Genomic DNA, 19,959 nt, shown 5'->3' on the forward strand with positions numbered 1-19,959 from the left:
CTTTATTAAAGACCCATTCTCTAGAAACCTCTACTCTAGACCAGAGTCCAGAAGCAGGCAAATTCGTGCCCAGCAGAATGATTTGAGGTCTTAGGAAAGGCCCAAATGAGGATAATTAGGATCAAGTAAGTGTATCAAGGGAGAGGGGGTCATCACTGGCCTTTGACGGACAGGAAGGACATTGGGGAAGAGTTAGGACAACCCAGAGATCCTGTTCACTATTCATGGGTGCTGATTGAAGGTCCTAGGAATGGCTCAATTCAAGATAGTCATTGAGGTTATCACTGTTGTTGACCAAAATATTTTAAAATAAAAAGTCCTTGCTATATTTACAATGTGAAAAATATTAACTGGTATTAACTGGCTTAATGTCCCAGGATGTTACTGCAACCTTTTCTGTGCGTAGCTGGAGGCTCACTTAGCTCCTTCAAGACCCTGGCGCGTCAAAGAAAGATTATGATCACAGTTTTTTTCCCCCACACTTGGTATTGCTAGTTCAAGGTCTACGAGATGAGCTCATCATTTCCGCATCTGCAAGAAAACGAATGGACCTGGAAATCACGTTTAGTGAAATAAGCCAGGAGCAGAAAGGCAAGCAGATAGTGTTTTCTCTCATGGGCGGAGCCTAGAGTCTTTAGAACGTGGAACACATCTGTAATGGCACGCTGGTTGACCCCCGATGACAAGCACGCTGAAATGATCTTTGGTTCCCTCTCTAGACCGCATCAGGCAGCTGGGGACTCCCCGGGGGCTCCTCGGTGGAATTAGCACGTTATACAGTTCATTGCCTGAGAAGGCACTAAGTAAATATTTGCAGAGTTTGATAGGCTGAGATTATTCGGATCCAGGGGCTTAATGGTTGAGAGTGCAAGAACGGACATGGGTTTGGTGGAAACGACTCTGGGTTATTTCCTGTGTCGTTCTAACTGTCCCATGCCAGGGATATTTGGTAGTACTGGATGTATCTATTGAGGGCCCTTGGTTGGCATCGGACATTGTGACACGCCAGTCTGTCTGCTCTGTGGCCAAGCACCTGTTGAAGGAGGAGGTGGCAATATGGCTGCCCGAGAATACCAGAAGACCAGGCGTGAAGGCCGAATTGCTCAGGGCTCTGATGCTCTGCGGGAGAGTGTGACCTCATCCCCTAAGAGAAAGAAATAACACCCACGAATTTTTTTTTCTAGAGAAACTGGACAGCTCTTAGGGAGAGAGAGGGGATGAGACATGAGTCAAGAACCCTACTTCCTGTCCTTAGGAACCGACACTGGCTGGGAGGACCATGGGCCTTGACCTTATTGGTGACTCATTTTCCTCTGTCTCTTTAGTCCTTTGGAAACATGAACACCTTCAGATTTTTGCTGGCTGAGGAAGGGAGGTCAGACGAAGGACAGATGTTGGGAACGAGCTTGTATTGTAAACCATATGGAGCGGAAGTGACCTAAGAAGTCATGGAGCACCTGGGTCGCTCTGGATCTTTGGTCCTATTCCTGCGACAAATGGAGTCTGTATCTCTGTCTTTTCAGTGACAGCTCTCTAGACGACGGTGAGAAGAAATGAACTCACTCTCAGCTGTTCTCTTCTTTCTGTGAGAGCTTCAGTGAGAGGCGGGGCTTCCAGGGCAGTGGCATGTCCAGCAACAAAGCCAGATCCTTTGTGGTTGTGGGGTAGTGTCAGTGGGAACCGTGGCACGAGGAAGCGCTGGGGCTCTCTTTTATCAGCTGCTAGTGAGCATCAACTTGTCCTCACTCAGATGCTCTTCTAATCACGTCAAAACCAGAACACAGATTACCTTGCCGTCCGAGTGAGACCTGGTGAGACTGCGCTCAGGGCTGAGCCTTTGTCGTCTGCCAATATGGAGTGTCACCCCGTCTGTAAGGCCACAACGCACATCTTGGACAGCTGTGCAGGTTACAGGGCCAAACACGACATCTTTTTCTTCTGACTTGGAGAGAAATTTGCAAATGGAAATGTGAGTGATGAGTAGTTCTGGTCCTGAGTGGACACGGGGATGAAGAAGGCACTTTTCAGGGGACTGTAGGCAGGAGAGGGCAATAGGCAGCCCAGGGCTGCAGAGGAAAGGCCACAGAGGTTCGAAAGACGCCTGTTTTCAGGACTTTGCAGAGAACGGCGTTAGAGTAGAATCAGCACTTGAGATTTTTTTCATATGATATCCAGAAAATAAAAAGGTGTATGCCCCAGGAGTAAAGTAATCACAGTGCTCAGATCAAAATGTGAGTGAAGGAGATACCCCAGTTCCTCTCAGGATAGACAGTGGTAACTTCCTAGAGAAACACGTGCTCATGTATGATAGACACCATAGACGATACGAGTAAGGTGGATTGTGCTGAGCAGCCTTGAGATAAACCCGCGTTCTACTGTCTGTCCCCGTGTGTCACTTCAGGACCAACAGTACCCACGATCCAAACTGAGGATAGCTAAGGAGGCAATTAGTTCAAGATTTTTTTTAGTTGTTATTACTGGCCAATGCTCATTTTTCCCCGGATATATTTATTGTTTGATTAAAAGGTTAAATAGTTTTAAGTACACATCATACAAACATTGGGAAAGCAGTTGTTCAAAATGCACGGTGCAGGCGTGACCGACAAGAACTGGTGAGCACATTTCCCTGTTCCGTGCGGAGCGACCTCTCTTTAACGCCACAGGTCTCCTTAACAATTACAGCTTCTCTTGGTTGTAGCACGAAACTTTCCAGTGCTCTCCTTTCCCTCCAAACTGTACATTTTGTATTTCTTTCTGCACTTTGCTTTTTGTCATTACAGACTTATATAAATATCAGAAACAACGAAGAGAGAGAGAGAGAGAGAGAGAGAGAGAGAGAGAGAGAGAGAGAGAGTTAGTGTGCAGTTCCATAATAATTAGGTCAACATGGCAGGTCAACACACATCTTTCAGATGCTAATCTTAGATTTTCATGTCCGATTTATCTTACTCTTATTTCTGTCTTTACTTATTCTAGAGGTTTTATTTATTTTTCTCCTTTGACAATTGTGTTATGTACACAATGCATTCTGGTTACTCTTGCCCTCACCCCACCATCTCTTATCTCCTACCCATCCTGATTTCTTTCTTTCTTTCTTCCTTTCTTTCTTCCTTTCTTTCTTTCTTTCTTTCTTTCTTTCTTTCTTTCTTTCTTTCTTTCTTTCTTCTTCTTCTTCTTCTTCTTCTTCTTCTTCTTCTTCTTCTTCTTCTTCTTCTTCTTCTTCTTCTTCAAAATAACTTTTTGTTTTACTTATTTATTTATTTTTGGTTATCCAAGTCCTGGCATTAAAGGCGTGCGCCACCACTCTTGTTTTATGTATCTGTAATACCTCAAGTCTCCCTCTTGAAGTAGTTCTTCTTTCTTTCTTTCTCCCTTCCTCCTTTCCTTTCTTCCTCCCCCGCCTTTCTTTTTTTCCAGACAGGGTCTCAGGTCTCTGAGGCAGGCCTGGAGCTTCCTGTATGGTCAAGGATGACCTTAAACGTCTGATCTCCCTTGCTTCCACCTCTGTGTGCTGGGATTACTGGTGTGTGCCAAAATGGCCAGTTTATGTGGTCCCTGGGATGGACCCCAGGGCTTGCATGATAGAGCAAGCAGTCCTATAAGCTGAGCTACATTCCCACCCCTAATTATATAGTTTAAAAACTGTTCTTGTAGTTGTCCATGGTCTGGTTTCTTTTTTTATGGGGTTTTCTTTGTTCTTAAGCCCACATCATGAAATACTTGGGCATCTTTACTAACTGGTGACTCTTAGTTTTTAATAACTTAAATTAATGTGTGCGATACATACAAAAGTAATATACAATATAATCTATATAACCATATAACAGAAGATATTAATTTCCAGTTTCATTCAGTGAAGCATGACTCAGGTCCCCTTAGGGTGGGTGTGTGTGGGGGGGAGATGGGTGGGCCCAAAGCCAGGGACAGGAGGAAGCTTTGGCAGGTAGTCGCAGGCTTCCTAGAGTGGATTGTCGGTCTCCTGGGAAATGAAGCCATGCCCTAGGGCTCTCTTCCTCGCTGTTTTGTTTTGAGGCCCCTGTCTCTTGACCCCAGTTTCTGCATCTCTTCAGTCCTGTGATTGTGGTTCTTTACCCTGTAGTGCAGCACACCTCAGTGGCAAATCTCACCCCAGGCAGGAATTTTCTAGTCACACCAACCAGTTAGTCGGTCAATGAGATCAAAGAGGAAGTTGCTAATGGTTTCTAGACAGGGGCAGAAACTTCCCTACAAGAACTTCTCGGGTATATGGGTTTCTTTGAAGACCTCGTCTTCATAATTACACACCTTTCCTTACAGAGCTCTCCCCACCTGCATTCCCTTATCTTCAGGGTCCCCCATACTGGCTTCCACCTGTGGTTCTGAAATACAGACACCTATCCCATAATGGTAGGCGATGTGTAATGAAAAGTCACCCCATTTCTTTCCTGCTTTGGGGTGTTTCGAGTGGATACGCAGGTTGGAGCTGCAGCAACTCTTTTGTGATCTTGAGAAGAAAAGCAGAATTCTGTAGAGCTAAAACAGGAACTTGATTTTACCGCTTCTGGATTAAGCGACCACGGAGCCCATTTGTCTCCAGATGCTCACTTAAATGGAGATGGCCAATCATCATCAGAGCCATTGTTCACGTGGTCTGTGACCCAGACTTGGTGGCACAAGCCTTAATCTCAGCACTCAGGAGGCTGAGGTAAGAGGATAGTGAATTTGAGTCCAGTCTTGGCTATATAGTAAACTCCCATAGTAAAGCTATATGGGGAACATAGCAATACTTTGTTTCAAGAAGCCAAAAATAAAAATGGAAAGGCAGATAGCTCATGGCTTATAGCCCAGCATGTTTCAACCAGCACCCTCAGGTCTCCCGGCATTGTTTTCATCCCTCAAGAAGACAGACATCTTTTTTCCTGAATGTACAACACCCGGATACCAAATTTTCTTTATGGGAAGAACCCTCTGCCAAATTGGAAGAAATCTCCTTCCCCCGTCAGAGGATTGCCATTCCCAGCTGGAATGACTTCATAAGGCTTGTCCATCCCCGAGGGGACTCAAGGCATTTCCCACTGGAATTGTGATGGCATCTCACTGGGTGTCCACCTCCTCCTCTGGCTTTGTCAGCCCCCTACTTGTCTCTACCAAATCACTAAACCACCCCATAGCCTGAGGTTCTCCCCGCCTCCCTTGCTGTAACCTCTCAGCCCATCAGCACGTGAACTAAACAGGTCTCAGGTGTCCAGGGTCATGCTCACACACTGATGGTGGCCCCCTACGGATTAATCCTCACAATGGGCTGGCCTCCAGAACTTCTGAACGACTTCACCAGAATCTTATAAAGATGAAGATGTTTTGAAACAAGAGTAAACAAACTAAAAAGTAGGTTCTTTGCTGTGACTTGGGAGGTCTTTCTTGATGTCCGTGGGCCTCTAACCTGGTGACCCGTGCACTCCACTAAGCCTGAGAAACAACTGTGTTTGTGTATTACAGACCCCACATGTGGCATGAATCAAACGGATTGTATTCTTATTATCATTTTGTATTGCTTTCGTGTGTGACAGAGAGGGGGCGGGAGAGAGGAGAAAATGATAATGACACACGCCCAAAGCATAGCTTAAAATATTCTCTCTCAGCCCACGTGAACTCCGGACATTTGTTGACTTAAACAGTCACATTTTCTGTTCTGGAAGTGGCAGTGTTAGAAGTCTCTTGAACACTTTTTGTCTCTAGATAGCTTTTAAAAGTCGGAGCTCAGGTTGGCCTGGAACTTACAATCCTCCTCCTTTCGGCTTCCGTCCTAGAGACCCCGTAAACAGCATGACACCAGAAGCCAGATTCAGTCTCAGAAGAGCCTGGCTGGCCTCTGCCTTCTGCTGCCAGTGGTTTCAACCAGATCTGCCTGGCTGTCAGTTCATGGTGACCAAACGTTTCTCTCTGTGAATGCGCAGGAACGAGCCAGTCTTGCTCAAAAACTGAAGTTCGTGTCACAGAGTCCTGTGGTTTCATGCCCTGCTGGTTGGTCACACGCTCTCTTGGCCCAATGCCTGATTCCGCGGGTGAGGAACCTGTGGCCTCTAGTATATTATTTTCTGTTCTTGAGTCCTAGTCAACACTAGCTTCAGCTTTCTACTCCTTTTACCCTGAAGCCTGTTCTATGCACAGCCCACCTTCAAACTCACATCTGAAGCACTGCTCTTGTCTAGACGGGACTATACTCTCAGGATGATCACAGGTTCCTCTGGAAGGTAGGATATTCATAAAGATCATGCATTCTCCTCAGCCTAGAGCCCAGGAGGACAAGGAGGAGGAAATCGGGCAGGCCTGAGGCAAATTAGGGCTCAAGGAAAAAGTGAAAGACAATCTCAGCTGTAAAAACCAGCTGGTAATTTGGGGGCCTGGGTTCATGCAGCTCTACTTTCTAGACATTTCTCTCCTGGTGGAAGCAACAGAGGACTCCCCTAGCTTTCTGTTGCCCTGGAGCAATGGCTTCGGATCACAGTAATATTTCTGCTTTAAGGTTGTATAGAAGCTTGAGTAATTTAGTTAAGGCCAATTTATTACAACACAGGGGATCTGGAGCCATGAAGTCTCAATCTCAACTGTCGGTTTGTGCCTGAAGCTTGTGTTCACCTAGACGGCCGGTCCAGCCTTTTGATTTTCTAAACAAGGAAGCGGTGCAGCAAAGAACTCCGAGAGAACGGAGCTCAATAATTGCTACTTACCCATGGGCTGTGGATAGAGTTTGAACAATGAGAGGAATGCCATAGATTTTATAATTACCTCCGTTATGAACCACCCTTCATCAGCCACCAAAGTCAAAGGAGAGACGAATTTCCCTTTCTTATAATAGAACCTGCTGGGTATTGCTTCTTTCTCATACACGGTCATGTGTTCCACTGTACTGAGTTTGTGGTATATCTGCAAAGAAAACCAAAAATGAGCTGTTTGAACACTCATGCTAGATCTGTGAGATAGATTATAAACACACATGTGCGTGCACACACAACACACTCGCACACAGAGTTTAGCTACATAAAATAAATACTTTTTTTTTCTTGTGATAGGATTTATATGTAGCCCTCGCTGGTCTGGAACTCACAATATAGACCAGGCTGGCCTTGAACTTACAGAGCTCAGCGTGTCTCTGCCTCCCCCAGTGCTGAGATTAACGGTGTGTGCTACGAGAGACTTTTGTATAGCTTGCAAATCAAGCTGTCTTTATCCAGGAAGTCTAACGATCCATATGCTCTCTGACATAAGAGATGGACCCCTCTCGGGACTGTAATGAAAAGCTCTCACATGTGCGCACCTGTAGATGTATGTACAGAATAGCCCAGGCACACAGCAGAAGCGGAAGAGCAAAGAGATAACGGGGAGAGAGAAAGACATACCGGTGTAGGTTCAGGGCAAGACATGACAAAGTACAGTAAAGACAGACATGGCGTCCGCAAAGACACTCGGAAGACGCGAGACCTCAGCCGGAGCAAAAATAATGTGCATTGTAGAAAACACCACAGAGATTCTTATCATGTAAAACTCAAGTAACCACACAACCATACCATAAGTAATGGTTTCTTCTTAGTGTTTTTTTGGAGAGAGTAGAAAGCTCATGGGATCCGGGAAAGACTTTCAGAAAGGGTCATAGGTCAAGACAACATTCTACTTCTATTAAATACGTGGTGAGCACTGCAACGTTATCCTATACTGCTTAGAAGGATAATGTATTTTAGTGTGTGTGTATGTATGTATGTATGTATATATATAAACATGTACACACACTATATATATTCTTTTGTAAATAATCAGTGACTGGTGAACATATTACAAAACTTACCAAAATCCAAAATTCTATGCACTAAAATTAAGAGGCAATTGTCAAAGTGGCCTGGCTGATGTTACATATCATCAAAATGGCCAAAAGATTAGTGCTCTTTAACTTGCCATCAAGATGATGTCCTACCCACATGTGAATTTTAAAATCACCAGGAATTGCTTACTAATCCCATTGCCAATTCCATAATGAAGACGTAAAGTCTATACACACTTTCAATATTTAGCAGAAGCTCAAATATTTGTGACTAAAATTAAAAAGCAACCTGCTGGTGCTGGTTTGCTGGCCACTAGCCAAATCAGATATGTATTCCTTAATAATAAAATTGTGTTTATTCACTCATGACTTAAAAATAGTCTTTGGGCTGCTGAGTAGGAACTTGTTCACAGTTCCATGAATTAATCTCCTCTGTTTGATTAAAAACAACGTATGCAGAATGCAGAATTATTTTTGAATAAGCGGAAAATCTGCTGACACACACCAGGTCTTGCAGATTGCTGTGTCCATCACATGACACAACTGTCACCAAACACAGCCCCCACTTTTGATCCCCTACCAACTGCTATTGGCTGCTGGCAGGGTTTGGGATGCACGTCCTGCTGGAAGATGCTCTTCCCAGCTCGTGAGTGGTAATACCCAAGCGTTCTGGAGGAGTCTCATGCCTACGTGCCAAATTGGAGACAAAGATGATCTCCCCTGCCAGGAAGACAGAGTTGCTTCCCAGGAACCTGCCAACACGTAACATATTCTTTCTGTTTTCATATTTAGGGGGTTTGCCGGGACGCTGTGTAAACTTTGTTTCCTGGCTACGGAGCTCGAGAAAACAGAAAGGGGGAGGCATTTCCCTCGTGAGTCGGGGAAAGGCTGAGAGCAGTGTGGTACTGTTGATGGGGGACCTCAAATGAGGGCAGGCAAGGCGGTGGTGGGACTGCCTAGGAGACAAAGGGCCAGAGTCTGGCTCCCATCAGGACCCTTTGACTTAAGGCAACTATTCTGTCGCTGTTAGGATGAAGGAAGGCAGCATCTCCCAGACTCCTCCTGACTCCCCTGTTGCTGGCACTGCCCACCCCTTCAGAAAGATAGCTGCTTCCTGGCCCATGGCAGCTCCCTGGGGGATGGACAGGCACCGCATCTATGCACCAGGAGGTGACAAACCAACATGAACACGAGGTTGTCAGCCAAGAGTGTCACCTGTTCCTCCTCATTCTTACCACCCCCCCCCCCGCCACCCCTAACTACTGTTGTTTTCTGAAAGGGTGAGCATGGGTACTGAGTTCTTGAAAGGGAGTTTGGGTCCTCGTCTGCACACTGTGGGAACTTGACTACACCCTCATCCAATGAGGAAACTTCTCATTTGATGGTGAGCTTCGTGAGTATGAGTGGCTCATACGTTGTTTTCGCTGTGATCTCAGCCTGTTTCTGTGAACTCCCACGGGCTTTAGGACGGCGCACACTGCCATGCACATGTGCAGACGGCAGAGGGGCCAGACTCGTCAATGCCTTGTACGCAGGCGATAACAGAGCTGGGATCAGAACCTAAGGGGTGGGGCTGTGAAGTCAGGGGCCGACCCACTGCACACGCGGGGCCTATGCTGTCTTCTTTGGTCAGTTTTATATCTCTAGCCCCCTGGTGAAAGGGAAACCGGTCCAGATCAGAGTGGCAGCTTCAGTCTGAAGAGTCTGCCTCTGACAGCCTCCTCAGGAGTTTGTCCGATAATAGCCCTAATAAGGGCATGCTGACATGTGCCAGGTGTTTGCAAAGTATGGGGCATCGTCTATTTCACTTAATTTTTATGAGATTCAGGAGAGGTAGATGCTGTTATAGAGTACAACAAACACAGAGAATGAATGACCTTTAGAAAGGTCACTTGGTAAGTGGATGGCAGCTGATTCCAAAGTCTGTGCTCCTAACCCTGTTGCACAGTTCGTTAAGAAAACTCTAGGAGGAATGACAAAGCACAAACAAGGGACCGATGAGTCCACATCACCTCCCCTCCACCACCGTGTGTCTTGCCTCAGAGTGTTTGCCAGGGGCTGGCCACAGGCTCACAACGGGCCCTCGGTCCTTCACTTGCTGCAGGTCTTCGAGGCTGACGTATTTGCTCAGCTCAATCACTTTATCCATCCAGAAGATGTCTGTCATCCCATGGTCTGAGAAAATGATGACATTTAGGTCATTCTGCAGGCCTCGTTCCTGTGGGGTGGACACAAGGCATCATTACAGTGACTGGAGAAAGGTCTTTTCATGCAAAAATGCTTGTAAAGAGGCATTTTTAAGCTATCGGTTAAAGGAGAACAAAGATTGTTAAAGTCAGAACCCACATTTAACCCCTATGTACAAGTTAATAGACTTACTAATAGCCAATAGACTTACTAATAGTCAATAGACTTACTAATAGTCAATAGACTTACTAATAGTCAATAAACTTACTAATAGTCAATAGACTTACTAATAAATAGTTAATAGACATACTAATAGTTAATAGACTTACTAATACACTTACTAATAGTCAATAGACTTACTAATAATAGTCAATAGACTTACTAATAGTCAATAGACTAAGAACTTGGCCAATGCTCTAGGCAAGCCAGGCAAAAACACACATTAGATGAGTTAAACCCCACTGGCCATCCATGGTATAAGGAGTCTCTTGGTGCCCAAAAAAAGTACGAAGTAGAGAAAAGAGAGCCTCACACTGGCCTAGTAAAGAAATTGTTGGAGGACGTATGAAGGAGTGGCAGTCAGGGAGACGACAAGACATGACAGGGAAACAGGCCAGATTAGTTGCCCTTGCTTTGGGTCACCTGGATCCACTGGATCATATACTTCAGCACCGTGTCCACAGCTTTGAGGGCATCTTTTCGCTGAGGTGACGAGGGTCCATAGTGGTGGCCTTCCACATCAATGCGTTCATGGTATATGGCTGCCAGATCAGCTCGGCCGCTCCTGGAGGGAACAGAGGGAGATAGTCACAGTTGGAGGAATCCTCTGGGGGCTGCTCCCTGGGGACCCACTGACCCTCGTGAAGGTGTGAGAGTCCCCAAGTGAACCAGTCCAGTAGACCAGTCAAAACCCACATATCGACATAAACAAGGTGAGTCGATATTGAACTCAAGGTTTCCAGTCCTGAGCCGCTTGTTGGCAAGATTTGAGAAGTATGTCTATTGGTCACCCCTTCTTCTGGCCATACTGTCTTGCTTTTCCTGTCTAATAACTGAAAATTGAAAGATGTAATATGAGGAAGAGAACAGTCCATATAACTCCCTTCTCATAACCTTTTGGAACTGGAAAGTGAACAAAGTGGAGGTGTCACTTTCAATAAATGACTGTAAAATTATTAGTGGACTTTAAGGGAGGGAGTCTCCAAAACATGTTAGATTGTGGGTCTGTCTGACAAGAATACAAACGGTGTAGCCACAGCCTCTTCCGTAGCTGTGGATAGAGTAATCCTTAGGATCTGTTATCGCAGACACACCCACCCCAGCCATGTGCTCTATGGGGTCCTGTGATAGGTTAGCTCTTGGATAGACACAGAGTAAATCCTAAAAGTAACTGTCCTTTTAGGAACTCCCAAACTCCCCCAGGGTCAGCAATGATAGTGAAAATCCAAACCATTTCACCCCCAGTGCTGGTCTAAGAAGCTAGCCATATCTATATCCATGGTCAGCTTAGGGGAAGAAGGAAGAGGAGTCCAGGAAATGTTCTCTCCTTCATCCACATAACACTTTCCACTGTGACTTCCCCTCCCCAAGCTCTGGCTTTGCCTTTCTTCCCGTCAAGCACCCAACATAGATGGGAGCGATGTTGATAGCAGTAAAGACGGTATGCCGGCATCCAGAACTGACAGATGAGCCAAAGGAAAAGAAATGGAAGGTATTTCTTTCGGCTTGGATCTGTACAAGAGGTAGTGATGTGGGAGTGTCATATATCAATCTGTTGATTTCATTGGTTAAGCAATAAAGAAACTCCTTGGCCCTGATAGGTTAAAACATAGGTGAGAGGAGTAAACAGAATAGGATGCTGGGGGGACGAGGAAGTGAGCTCAGACTCTGCTCTGCTCCCGGAGAGACCGGACAGCTCTGCTCTCTGGAGCAGAGACACCATGCTCAGCTCTCCCAGGTAGACGCGATAGCTCTGAGCTCTGAGGCAGACACATGAAGCTCAGACCCAGGATGGACGTAGGCTAGAATCTTTCCCGGTAAGACTGATGCCACACAGATTATTAGAGATGGGTTGATCGGGATATGAGAATTAGCCTGTAAGGGCTAGAGTTCATGGGCCAAGCAGTGTTTAAATGAATACAGTTTGTGTGTTGTTATTTCAGGCATAAGCTAGCCAGGCGGCCGGGGTGCTGGGGACGCAGCCCCGCCGCTCCATATTTCAACAAGGTAGTATTAATATCCTTGTCCCTTTTCATATTTCTCTTAAAAAACCCCTCTACATAGACACAGGCACATAGGCACATATTCAAGCATCACGTTTTCCCTCAATACGATCTTCCCAGCATGAGCAATGGGAGAGTGTGCTTTCAGGGCTGCGAGGGCCTTGGGTCTTGCTCTCCTCCAGCAGAGAGCATCCTTACGCTTGGAGAGCTTGAGTTGTCTGGTCAGAGCCACACAGTAGCCACTATTCTTTAAGATCTGTGGCAATTGTTGTCTCCTGCAGGAAGCTTCCTGCAATGTTCTGAGGCTAGATCAGGTGGCCTTGGGACATGGCAGTGTGCTCCCAGGACTCTATGCTCACTTCCGGGCACTTTCATCTGTACTTTTCTCTCTCTAAACTATGAGATTCTTTCACCTCGGGGAATGGTGACTCATTCTCCGTGGTATCTCAACTCAAGCCTAGAATTTGGCACACAGTCAACATTCTACAGCTGTCAACTAAGTGGATAATAACAAGAGCCCACTAAATGGGCTTTTGCCTATGGCCAGGTTCTCTGCTGCAGTATTTGCCAAGAGCCGGTGATGAAGGGGAACTATCCCACCCAGCATGGGGGAACTTTGGAAATCCTTGCTCTGTTGTGTGACACCTTTCAACTCCCAGAAGCTGGCTATGAGAAAGGGCAAAAGTACCACTAGGAGATCCACCCTTGTCACCTAGGTGTTCTGTGTCTGTGGGTTGACTTTGTTTCCAGGCCTGGAGCTATAGAGATAAGTGTCCTCACAAAAGAGCATTTACAGATGTGCACATGGAGACGCAGGCTTCAGAGGGTTCTAGAAGTTTCCCGCTCCCTGGCAGGTCTCTGTGATATAGCTGGAACGTGGAAAAGTAGATTGGGCCTTTGAAAGTCCATCCATATCTACTCCATCTTCTCAGCCAGGGAAGAGATTCCAGAGTGTTCTCTGCCTGACACCCCTTTGTACGGTCACACACCCTTTAGTGACGTCATTAGGGTCTCCTGGGCACTCCGGGGTGCACATCACCAACAGCTCCGAGGAAACATTGGTTTCAGGTGAAGTGACATCGTTTGTCTTTTAGAACAAAACAAATCGACCCTTCGTTTAAAAACCCCATCACCAGCCTCCTCCACAGTGAGGATTGGGTTGTACCTATACGTAGTGAGGTACAAAAGGTCCCTCTAGGGCCCAGCGAGTGTGTGGGTGGTGGGGAGAAGTCCGTCCTAGGCAATATGATTTCTATCCATATGCTGAAACTTGTTCCTGGCCCATACCTGGAAGAGTCTGGGCTCTCCCTCCTTCGCTACATCTGAACACAACGGACGCTTCCATAAAACCTGTCCCGGAGATAAGCCTCCACATGTATCTGCTTTATGTACCGGCCTCTTAGGCATCCAGATGTGCTGGTTCATGCACTATATCAACTGTTTAGGTGTCCACACTTCCAGCACAGGCCCTGGATACGGTGGGAAATCCCACTTAATGCATTGGTGACTTAATAAAGTGAGGTTTACCGTGGCCTTGGAGTTTAATGAAATCCACCCAGGCCTCCCCATTTTAATACCCGCCTTATGGTAATGTATCCGTAATGCACTCTAGTGTAGGTTGGTTTCTCCAAGGCTGTTTATCACATCTGAAAATCTCCATGCGGTCAGAAAGCTGGAGTGTGTCACAATTTACCCAATGGCATTGTTTCAGGAAGCTGTCAAGCTCCGATGCCAGGAACACTTGATTTGGGATGCTTGTGTTACAGGGAGTACACACGTGAGAGGTTGCTGTGTTAGGGTTTCATTGATTCATTAGGGACCCAAGTCTCCCAGGGCTGACAGTTCTGGCCTGTTTGGAGTTGAGCAGATAAATTCTTGGTAGCCAGCTGTTTCCGATGTGGGTCTGGTCTCTATCACAGGTCAGCTCATTTGTTATGAGGTTGGGTAGGGCAAGTTGGATGGAAATGCCGGCCTGTCTGCTATTGGCCATTTATAGTGTGGAGGTTCAGGAACCTTGCCAGAAGGACATGTGGCCATCAAACCCAGTTCCCAGAAAGCTGCAGGGGGCCTCCAATCCTAGGGTTTCAGGGACACCCAAGTCTCCTATCACCTTATAATTCTGTCTAGATTGCTTTGCAGTATAAAGAGTTCATAATGTCATATGCATTTTTAAGTAGGTTGGGAAGAGAGGAGAATTGGGCAGAGGAAAATGGAAACAATTTAAAGGTATAGCTAGTCACTGACTGTTAAGAAAGATGACTTAATATTTAGGAAAAAGGGCTGAGAGGGCCAGTCTACCCAAAGGTCAGTATCATCTTGGGGCACTATCCAATACTCTTGCTTCAAGGTCACCAGATTACATTCATGGCTATCATACGGATTCTGTTAACTTAGCAGCTAGTGAGCAGAAAAAAAAATGATAATGTAAAATTTGAATCTGGAGAAAACCCTGAAATTAAAGTTTGATTATCTCAATGTTATTGATATTTTTACATGCATCAATACCCACACTCATCATTCTCCAGCTTCCTCTGCTTTTAGTTTGTGTTTCTCGTCTTCCCCTTCTAACCACCTTGCTATCCCCACTCCCTCACCACTAAACTGATCTGAGTCTTGACAGAATTCCCTAAATGATGGGGTATGGACATGGCAGACTTTAATTGTGGGAATTACCTTTGGACAGGAGCACAAATACACTTTCAGATCCTGATTTCTTTTCTCAATAAATAACATGTCTCAGATGAACGGCAAAATATCTCTACACCGCAGTTTCCCTGTCTGGGAAAGCTATCTGCAGTGATTTGAAAGGGAAATGTCCCCTATAGTCTCACGAATTTGAACCCATGGCCCCCAGCTGGTGGTGCTGTTCAGGGAGGTTTAGGTGGTGTGTGGAGGAAGGGTGTCACCTGTTTTCAGTCTTCTCTCTCTCTCTCTCTCTCTCTCTCTCTCTCTCTCTCTCCTTCCCTCCCTCTCTACCTCTCTCTCTGTCTTTCTCTGTCTCCCTCCCTCCCTCCCTCCCTCCCTCCCTCCCTCCCTCCTCTGTCTCTCTCTCTCTCTGTGTCTCTGTCTCTCTGCTTCATGGCAGTGACTGAAATACGCATGCTCAGCTCTCTACCCTGGCCACCATTCCCGCTGCCTGCTGTCATGCTGGATCTGCCATCATGGACTCTAATTGTATAGAACCATAAGCCCGAATAAACTCTTTCTTCTGTAAGTTGCCTTGCTTATGGTGTTTTACTACACAACAGAAAAGTAACTAAAGCACCGCCATTCAAATGCTAAATGAGCCGCTGGTATAGTACTGGACACATGGCAAAGAGGAAGAGAGGAAAGGAGGGAGGGAGGGAAAGGCCTCCTTCCGGTTGTGCCTTCATCACTTTGACTGAGTGTGTGGGTCTTAGCAGGGAGGAGCATTTAAGCCCCACTGAGCCGCAGCAAGCTTCTCCACTCTTCTTAGTCTGCCCATAGAGAGCAGGGTCCCAGACAAAACACCTGAGCCGGCTTCCTTTCCCAGGTGGCAGCAATTCTCTACTCATCCATCTGTTCCTTTATTAACATCAGCAGTGACTGGGGTTCTGAGATTCGGGGTACCTGATGGGAATCTAAATCGCACCACAGCTCTGCCTAAACACACCTGCCCCAAGAATCGGATCCCTTCTGCCATATGCACAAGTTCATGGACAAGTTCTTACCCCGAACATTCTAGAGTGTTTCAGCCTGGCTAAGACTGGCGACCACTTCATTCCTGAGGAGGACGGTTCGATTTTTGCTTGAGTAACAGTATTGACTTAGAAACATCAGTCTTTAGTTTGCTTTGTAAGAAGGCAAGTGAGAGGTGAGGAAGTGCTTCCTTGTTTCTCCTGGGGGAGGGACGACCAAGCTCATCCCCACTACCTTCCCCAGGCAGTAACTCCTGGCCTTTCCTTTCTCTCTCATTCCTAATGCTCACTAGCTTAGAGATGATGAGCAGGAGGCTGTATTTCCACCCTTGTCAGCCCATAAACAGAATGGACCTGGATCACGTTAGAAATGATCTTTATACCTACTATGTAAAGAAGGTGCTTCTAGCTGCCCTGTTAATTTTGGCAGTATGAAGACTCCCCACCCCCACCCCAAGACAATTGCATTAGTCTTGCTGCAGGTCCATGCTGTCAAAATCCAGACACATCATCTAGGTTGCAGATTTGTGAATGACAGTTGGTGGCAGCAGTTCTCAGCCTTTCGTCATAACCCTCTGGGGTGCCTATCAGATATCCTGCATATCAGATACTTACATTATGATTCATAACAGTAGCAAAATTACAGTTATGAAGTAGCCCTGAAATAATTTTATGGTTGGAGGTCACCACAACATCAAAAGCTATATTAAAGGGTTACAGCATTAGGAAGGTTGAGAAACACTTGACTACAGAGTTCAAGGTCACGCACCTAGACTACCTGCACATAAATGGCATTGAGTTGGGCAATGCACAGCCCCAGATACCATCGGGAAGCCTAACCTGAAGCCAACGCTATGGACTTGCACTTCTTTGTGGCCTTTTGTTTCTAGAGAAGCCCAACTCCTTCACCAAATATAAACATACACCCCACCACTACCACCAGGAACTAGAGTAACAATCAGAAAATCTTCCCTGTTTCCAAGAAGAGGTGCAGCTCCAAGAGTTCTGTTACCTTTGTCATGTTGCTTGAAAAATAAAAGCAAAGGGGGAAGAAACACACAAAGACAACACTTCTCTAAAGGAAATAGAGCCCAGTTTTTATTCCTCTAGCATTCTGGTGCTATGAAGATCAGAATGTCTGCTCAAATCGATGAGCACTAGCCTGGAGGTCTCGTGGCACTCCTTGCTATTTTGCTGTGACCACTAGATTGGGTCCAGAGAGAGTTCATTCAGTTCCAAGCACAAGATAAACGTGAGAGCTATACAAACGTACTCATAAGCAGACTGTCAGACTACTTGGAGGTATTTCTGTGACAATTACAACCCAAACTCTCATATCGCTCATAGCAGTAGGATATAGGGATGGACTGTGTTTGGATCTGGGATACACAGGAAGCAGCACTGAGTAGACATAGAGGATTCCGAAGTTCCAGAGTTGTTCCTCTGTACGCTGTGACAGTCTGCTTTGCACTAACCAGACAGCAGCCCAGTATACCAGCTCTGCCTGCACATGGGTCTCCAGGCCTCGTGGGCAAGAAAAAGAAAGGCAGATGAGGTAGCAGGAGGCAGCATCATATAACACACGCACAACACACATGATACATAAAACCGTACGAAGAACATCTGATTACGTTAAACTCTGCCCCTTTTAAATACAACCAGAATCAAATGATATGGACAAGTTTGTTTCTTCTTGATGTTTAGTATTTTGAAGCCATTTTCCCTTTAGCACGTCAGTCATGCTAAATCATTTTGTGACCTAAAGACCCATCTTTTATAGGTTTCACGCAGGTAGATTGATCTGAAAATCAGCACGGGAGGGGGCCTGTCTTCTCCTCTGATAATCCTGTGGGAGCGGCGGCCACTCACTCTGAAGGGTGGGGCAGGAAAAGAAGCGAAAGCGTGGCATCTGTCATCTGTCACTTCTGTACCGCGGGGCTATCGTAAACCATGAGGAAGACCTTGCTGCCAAGCAGATTCTTGGGTTACTTGGAGGTAATCTCACCCAGCTGCTCACGTCTGTACCTGAGGCAACTTAGAATTCAATACATAGTTGATCTCCTGGGTGAAAGAAAATCGTCACCATAGCCAGCCTTCATGGTTTGGGGCCAGCGATTCAGGCCCTGGGTTTAGGAAGGGTGATCGCTCAGTGCCTCGCTGGTAACCATGCTTTTTCAAAATGATCAAGCTCCTTCCCCAGTCTATATACTGCGATTCTCTCGATGCCGTCCGTTTTGACCCCACCCAGGAGACCCATTCAGCCAACAAGATGACCTCAAAGGACCTCAAGTCCAGCTCTAGAAATAGGCGACCCCAACACCCTCAGGCTCCTTCTTGCTGATTTCTACAGCACTCTCCCTGCTGGACCTCCATCTGGGTGACCTGACTGCTTCCGGTTGATTTGAGGCTTTTTGACTTGGTAATCAGTTCCCTGATAGAGCTAAGTGTTCTTCAGGGGCGAGGAACTCAGCCTTGCATGTTTCAGACTCTATGTCACTGTTCCAGGAGCAAGGGAGAAACAAAACAAAACTAAACAAAATCAAAACATTTTCCTTGTTCTGATACGCTAATGTGCTTTGTGCATTTCAAACAAGAGTATGGGAACGGTGATTTTCCCCAAACACATCTGCTCACAGAGCCTTCCTTTATGCAAATGCACACTGATGTCTTTGAAATGTACCTGCTCAGAAAATCATCATTGTGAAAATTTTGATAGCTGTATGGTTTCTCTATAGTCTAATAACATAAAAAAAAAAAAAAAAAGGTCCTCGTGCCCTGGAGATTCTCCCACACTCCATTCACCATGGGCAAACAGTCCAACTGCTCAGAGCTACAATCCGTGAGTGCACCGCAGAACAATCAATACATAAAACTCTCTGAGACATTATGTCGCCTAGGTCCAGCTCTCTTAAACCACTTTAAGACTGCTATTCGTCCAGGAAACAAGGAAGAGGGAATGGAGAGATGGCCCAGTGGTCAAGAGAGCTTGCTGCTTTTTCAGAGGACCAGAGTTTGGTGCTTGGCACCCATGTCAGGTGACTCACAACTGCCTGCAACTTCGGTTACATGGGACCTAACTCTTCTACTCTCTGCAAACACCTACATCCATCCTACCTTTGCACGAGCATATGCGTGCACATGTGTATACACACACACACACACACACACTCAATCTCTTCTGAAAAACAAAGAAGAATAATGTTAAGGCTAAAAATTTGGGACACTTACTTTAACGAGTCAAGAGCGTCACTGACCGCATTGGCAAAATTGATATCCGTTGGGACATTTTTATATTCTAGGCAGTAAGTTGGTCTGACACCAAGAATCTCAACTTCACAGCCTATCAAGAAAAAAGAGGAAAAACAGTTATTGTCTCGAATATTTAAAGTAGGGCTATGAGCCTATTCCATAAAACAAACATCAGTCAAAATATTTTTGTACCTTTCCATAAACTAAAATAATTGATTCCTAAAATTATTTTTTAAAAATCTAAAATAATATAGGTGACATAGTTAACTGTATTTTTGCTTTACTGGAGTAGTTTCTTAAATGCCATTCCAATGTAATACTGGAGCCCCATGACAGAAACTGCCACAAATTGGACAATAGAAACAAAATATAAATTAATTAGTGTACCAAAATGTCTCAATTTTCTTCTCTAGATTTTCCATAACTACCATCTTCTAGTCTAATGTACCCTTCCTTACTCAAGAGACGTGTGAAGGATAGAATCTTGTGGCCAGGGAATTATAAAATAATATTTCACTGTCCTGATATAAAGACTTACTGGACTATAGAGTTGTCACAGCAAGCCAGTTTCACCGAGCTAAAGCAATGGTTTTGAGCGGCTTCTTCCAAAAGGCAACGAAAGTCAGAAGCTGGGTGTGAATCTGCTCAAGTTTTCTACCCTAGACTCGTAGACACAGAGACATCGTTGTCCTCAGGAGGAGACACTTAATCAGGATATCAGAACAGAGAGGCGGGGGTGGGGGGGGGGGGGGGGGTGTCAATCTCAGTTTACATTTGTTGAGCAAATATTTATTGGCACTAACTATGAACAAGTAGCTCTGTCCAGGCAGAGGAAACAAACATGAATCAG

General features: G+C 45.7%; 1 protein-coding gene across 1 annotated transcript in view; it reads right to left on the minus strand.

Annotated features, from left to right (window-relative positions):
- Enpp6 (ectonucleotide pyrophosphatase/phosphodiesterase 6) overlaps positions 1-19,959 on the minus strand; it is a 95,020-nt gene that overhangs the window by 12,308 nt on the left and 62,753 nt on the right. Inside the window, exons 3-6 of the mRNA XM_050147331.1 lie at positions 19,089-19,200; positions 10,622-10,763; positions 9,831-10,010; positions 6,766-6,903 (exon numbers count right to left, since the gene is read on the minus strand). Coding sequence (XP_050003288.1) covers positions 6,766-6,903; positions 9,831-10,010; positions 10,622-10,763; positions 19,089-19,200 — 572 coding nt within the window. The remainder of the gene's footprint in view (positions 1-6,765; positions 6,904-9,830; positions 10,011-10,621; positions 10,764-19,088; positions 19,201-19,959) is intronic.

The sequence above is a fragment of the Alexandromys fortis genome, unplaced genomic scaffold (assembly GCF_014885135.2).
Source record: "Alexandromys fortis isolate MF-2015 unplaced genomic scaffold, M_Fortis_MF-2015_v1.1 scaffold_32, whole genome shotgun sequence".
NCBI lineage: Eukaryota > Metazoa > Chordata > Mammalia > Rodentia > Cricetidae > Alexandromys > Alexandromys fortis.